Source organism: Zophobas morio, unplaced genomic scaffold (assembly GCF_036711695.1).
Source record: "Zophobas morio isolate AGI-343-1 ecotype UQ-CSIRO unplaced genomic scaffold, CSIRO_AGI_Zmor_V1 ptg000044l, whole genome shotgun sequence".
Classification (NCBI taxonomy): Eukaryota; Metazoa; Arthropoda; class Insecta; order Coleoptera; family Tenebrionidae; genus Zophobas; species Zophobas morio.
This window is the reverse complement of record NW_026972149.1, coordinates 3,552,111-3,556,369: the sequence shown is the minus strand read 5'-3', so window position 1 is coordinate 3,556,369 and position 4,259 is coordinate 3,552,111. Positions and strand designations below refer to the sequence as shown.

General features: G+C 42.9%; 1 protein-coding gene across 1 annotated transcript; it reads right to left on the bottom strand.

The window, feature by feature from the left end:
• Positions 1–287: 287 nt before the first annotated feature.
• Positions 288–797, bottom strand: LOC135141671 (uncharacterized). The gene has a single exon (XM_064072971.1). It carries the CDS (start codon positions 795–797, stop codon positions 288–290), a length of 510 nt encoding a protein of 169 aa, XP_063929041.1.
• Between the last annotated feature and the right edge of the window lie 3,462 nt (positions 798–4,259).

Sequence of the window (4,259 nt, the reverse complement as noted above, 5' to 3'; positions counted from 1 at the left end):
TTGCACTAGGTAGTCCCGGACTGTTACCGGCTAAAACTCCTCCTAGGACAGTAAGATCGCCTGGGAGCTACCGTCAGGTATTGCTTTTCTTCGTCCTCATTATTTCCTTCAGAAACCTCGCTACTTTACTCCAATTCATCTCACTTTTATATTTGTTCTTCTTGTCCCATCTGAAACATTAAAAAATTGTGTGTTTTGCACTATCTTTTCTTCTTGCTCCACTCTCTAATATCTGGGATAAGTTTCCTTGGCTATTGAGCCTTTGCTATTAGCTTGTCGCCTGGTCTCTAGAGAATCTTCAGTACCAGATACAACTGTATCCCTCGCTCCCGCACCAAAAGATCGTTTGGTGGGATTCCTACTACCGCTTGGTTTGCCGCCGACACAGTTCTCTCTTCAATTTTGCCAGTTTTTTTGGTTTCCCAAGTAGACAACAAGGGGTTCAGTACAGACCCTTGCAGGATACCTGTTGTCGAACTCGACTTTCTCAGCCTTTTGTTCTTCCTTCTTTTCCATTCAGGAAGATGTTTTTCCGCCAGTAGGTCCAACGGAGGGATCCCAGCCAGCACGCACAGTGCCTTCCAGGATACCGTGCGATACGCACAACATACCTGCAGAAGCATGTTTCTGTGGATACCCAGAAGCATCTGTAGATACTTCTGTATGCGGTATCCAGCGATCCACCCCTTCTCCCCAAACAACAAAATCCCATGGACGACACTACATACCACTCTCCTTTTACTCGCTCTGGGCCCTCCTACATTGGGTATCAGTCGGCCCAGGGCACCCACAACCATTTTTGCTTTCTTTACCACCCGTTCGACTTGCTCGGGCACCCTGAAGTTTCTTTGAAATTCTACCCCCAAGATACCTCATCGCTTCCCGGGTCTCGATCATTCTGCCTTCCATACACACACTCATTTCTCGTATCGTCCTTTTATTGGGTGCAAGTGACAGACCATTGTCCCCCATCCTTACACCCACGAACCGCAGTGCCTCTTTGGTCCTTTCTATCAGGTCCTCTTCATTCACTATCACTGCCAGATTATCCGATGCGCTTTATCTGCATTCCTATTAATGTACAAAGTATTCTTTGAACAACACGATACTTACTCAAAAACATTTTTCCAATTTCTCGTAGGGAAATAAAAATTTTGCAGTTAAGCTCCGCCTTCTTGGCTCACGATGAATAAAAAAAATCATCAGAATTGACACAGGGCGGGCGGGCGGGGCTTATATTTTGCCTTTGATTTTCTTAATATACGTAGCCATATTTTCACAACAAGAAACTGAAGAGCATGGTACATTTTTTCAAGAAAATATGGATTTTGCAATTATCGAGTGGAAGGCAAAACGTAAGCCCGCCCACCCGCCCGATCTCGATTGTGACGATTTTTTTTATTCGCCGTGAACCAAGTGGGCGGAGCTTAACTGCAAAACACTTATTTCTTTACAAGAAATTCAGAAAATATTTTCGAGTATCGTGTTGTATAAAGAATACTATGTACATTAAGAAAAAAAGGCAAAATATAAACCCCGCCCACTCGCCCCATCTCAATTGTAATGATTGTTTTTCTTACAAACTTAAAACACATTTAAAATGGTACATTTTTGTGAGGAAATTTGTATTTTGCAGTTAGACTCCGCCCTTCGGTCTGACAGCGAATGAAAAATTCATCACAACTGAGAATTGAGATTGGGGCGGATATGGGTGGGGCCAAATCTTTGGTTTTATTTTTTTATTAATATATGTACATAGTATTCTTTGAACAACACGATCCTTACTCAAAAACATGTTTCCAATTTCTCGTAGGGAAATACAAATTTTGAAGTTAAGCTCCGCCTTCTTGGCACACGACGAATGAAAAGATTCATCAGAATTGACACAGGGCGGGCGGGCGGGGCTTATATTTTGCCTTTGATTTTCTTAATATACGTAGCCATATTTTCGCAACAAGAAACTTAAGAGCATGATACATTTTTTCAAGAAAATATGGATTTTGCAATTATCGAGTGGAAGGCAAAACGTAAGCCCGCCCACCCGCCCGATCTCGATTGTGACGATTTTTTTTATTCGCCGTGAACCAAGTGGGCGGAGCTTAACTGCAAAACACTTATTTCTTTACAAGAAATGCAGAACATATTTTTGAGTATCGTGTTGTTCAAAGAATACTATGTATATTAAGAAAAAAAGGCAAAATATAAACCCTGATCACCCACCCCATCTCAATTGTAATGATTTTTTTTCTTAGAAACTTAAAACACGTTAAAAATGGTAAATTTTTGTGAGGAAATTTGTATTTTGCAGTTAGACTCCGCCCCTCGGTCTGACAGCGAATGAAAAATTCATCACAACTGAGAATTGAGATTGAGGCGGATATGGGTGGGGCCAAATCTTTGGTTCTATTTTTTTATTAATATACATAGTATTCTTTGAACAACACGACACTTACTCAAAAACATGCTTCCAATTTCTCGTAGAGAAATAACGATTTTGCAGTTAAGCTCCGCCTTCTTGGCTAACGATGAATAAAAAAATTCATCAGAATTGAGACAGGGTGGGTGGGCGGGGCTTATATTTTGCCATGTACCCTCATTTGCTCCTCTAGCGTACTGACATTCTTATGCATAAATCTTGCATACCTCTGTGGTATTCTGTTCGGAAGCGGTGCCTTTTTGACCTGACCTGACCTTTTTTTGTGTGTGTGTGTGTGGGGGGGGGGGGGTTAGGGAAACCCTCAATCGGCTCCACGCGGGACAATTTCCATTCCACGGAGAAGTGTGGGATTTTTAACTCACTAAAACCCCTCTCGTTTTCTCCTGGATCGCCCGGTACCGTTTTCACTTACCATCGGGGATCGGCATTCGCTTTTACGCTTTTTTTCATGCTCATCTTTTGTTCTCATTATATAATTTCCATATACGTTTCGATTCTCTTCGGCTTTCGACAGCATGCAGTCGACCAGGTTTCCTACATTCACCTCCCTTCCAAGGAATAGTTCTAGCTCTTGCTTTTTGATGGACCGTCTTGGGTAGCTGAAGAGCGTGTGTTCCGCGTCTATCGTCTATCGTTCCCGCAATTACCGTTAACGCCTCGTAGAAACTGTAGTGTACGTACTGCATATACGCAGGACCATCAGTCTTTGTAAGGACAAAACCGGGTTCTTATATTTTTCTACTTTCATCGCCTCCACCAGATGGGTGCCCCGTAGAGTATTATGGATTGTACTGTCGAATACAGTACCTTCCTTTTCTTCGCCTTAGGTACTTTTATATGGTCTACATGTCTCCCAAAACTTAATCCTCGATCTAGGTTTATACCCAGGTATTTCACTACCGGTTCCGGCACAATCTTCTTGTGAACTTGTTCGAAGACCAACTCTGCGATGTTTGAATTTCCTTCTGCGTTAGATCTTTTGGCAATCTTCACTACCTCGTCTACCGCATTCAGTGTAGGTCTATGTTTCGTCTCCTCTACCGGTGATCCTTTTGGTTTATCGATCAATATCAGTTTGCTTGTTTTCCATGTATCCGGATGAGTTTTCCGAGAGGATGTCGTTAAATACGCCCTTGAAAGACCTGACCTGACCTGACTTGACGTGGCCTGGCCAAACCTGTCCTGACCTGGGTAAGCGAGCACTGAGACGCCCCGAAAGTTCGGAGAGCCATGGGTAAGGCAAAAAGGCTCTGGGGAAGGTACCTCGAACCTTCCCCAGAGCCTTTTTGCCTTACCCATGGCCTCTTGGACAGACAAAGCCTGGGACTTCGGGTGGCGTCCTACGGTGTTTAACCCTCATTGGTCTTGAATTTATGGGGCAATGAAACGCTTGTCTATGGTGGTGTCTCTTTTCAAGGAAAGTCCTAGAACCGGAAGGCGGCAAAGACTGGTGTCCCGAAAGCGACGGGGGTTCTAACACTGGGGTTCTAACTCTGGTGATCCTAGTAGCGTCTTCGGGGTGTCACCGGGTGACAGTGATGGTGTAATCGATAGGAGGATAGAAACGTGGTAAATTCGTAGGAGTTGATATGTATTGTTTACGATTTTTTTGAAAATTGCCAGTCGGTGTATAGGAACACATTTTAGACATTGTGTTAGAGTTATCTACCTACAAGTTAAAATCTGTTGGATCTTAGGGACGTATTAAGAAATCAATAAAAAATTCTTTTAAAAAATATAGGTTATGTAACTACTTACGGGTGACAATTATGTTCGTGTTAATCTGCGCAAGCGTATAGAGAACATAGGCTGCGTTGTATGT

What these genes read in the sequence shown, in the direction of transcription:
- LOC135141671 (XM_064072971.1), bottom strand. Translation starts at nt 797, where the DNA reads ATGGTTGTGGGTGCCCTGGGCCGACTGATACCCAATGTAGGAGGGCCC.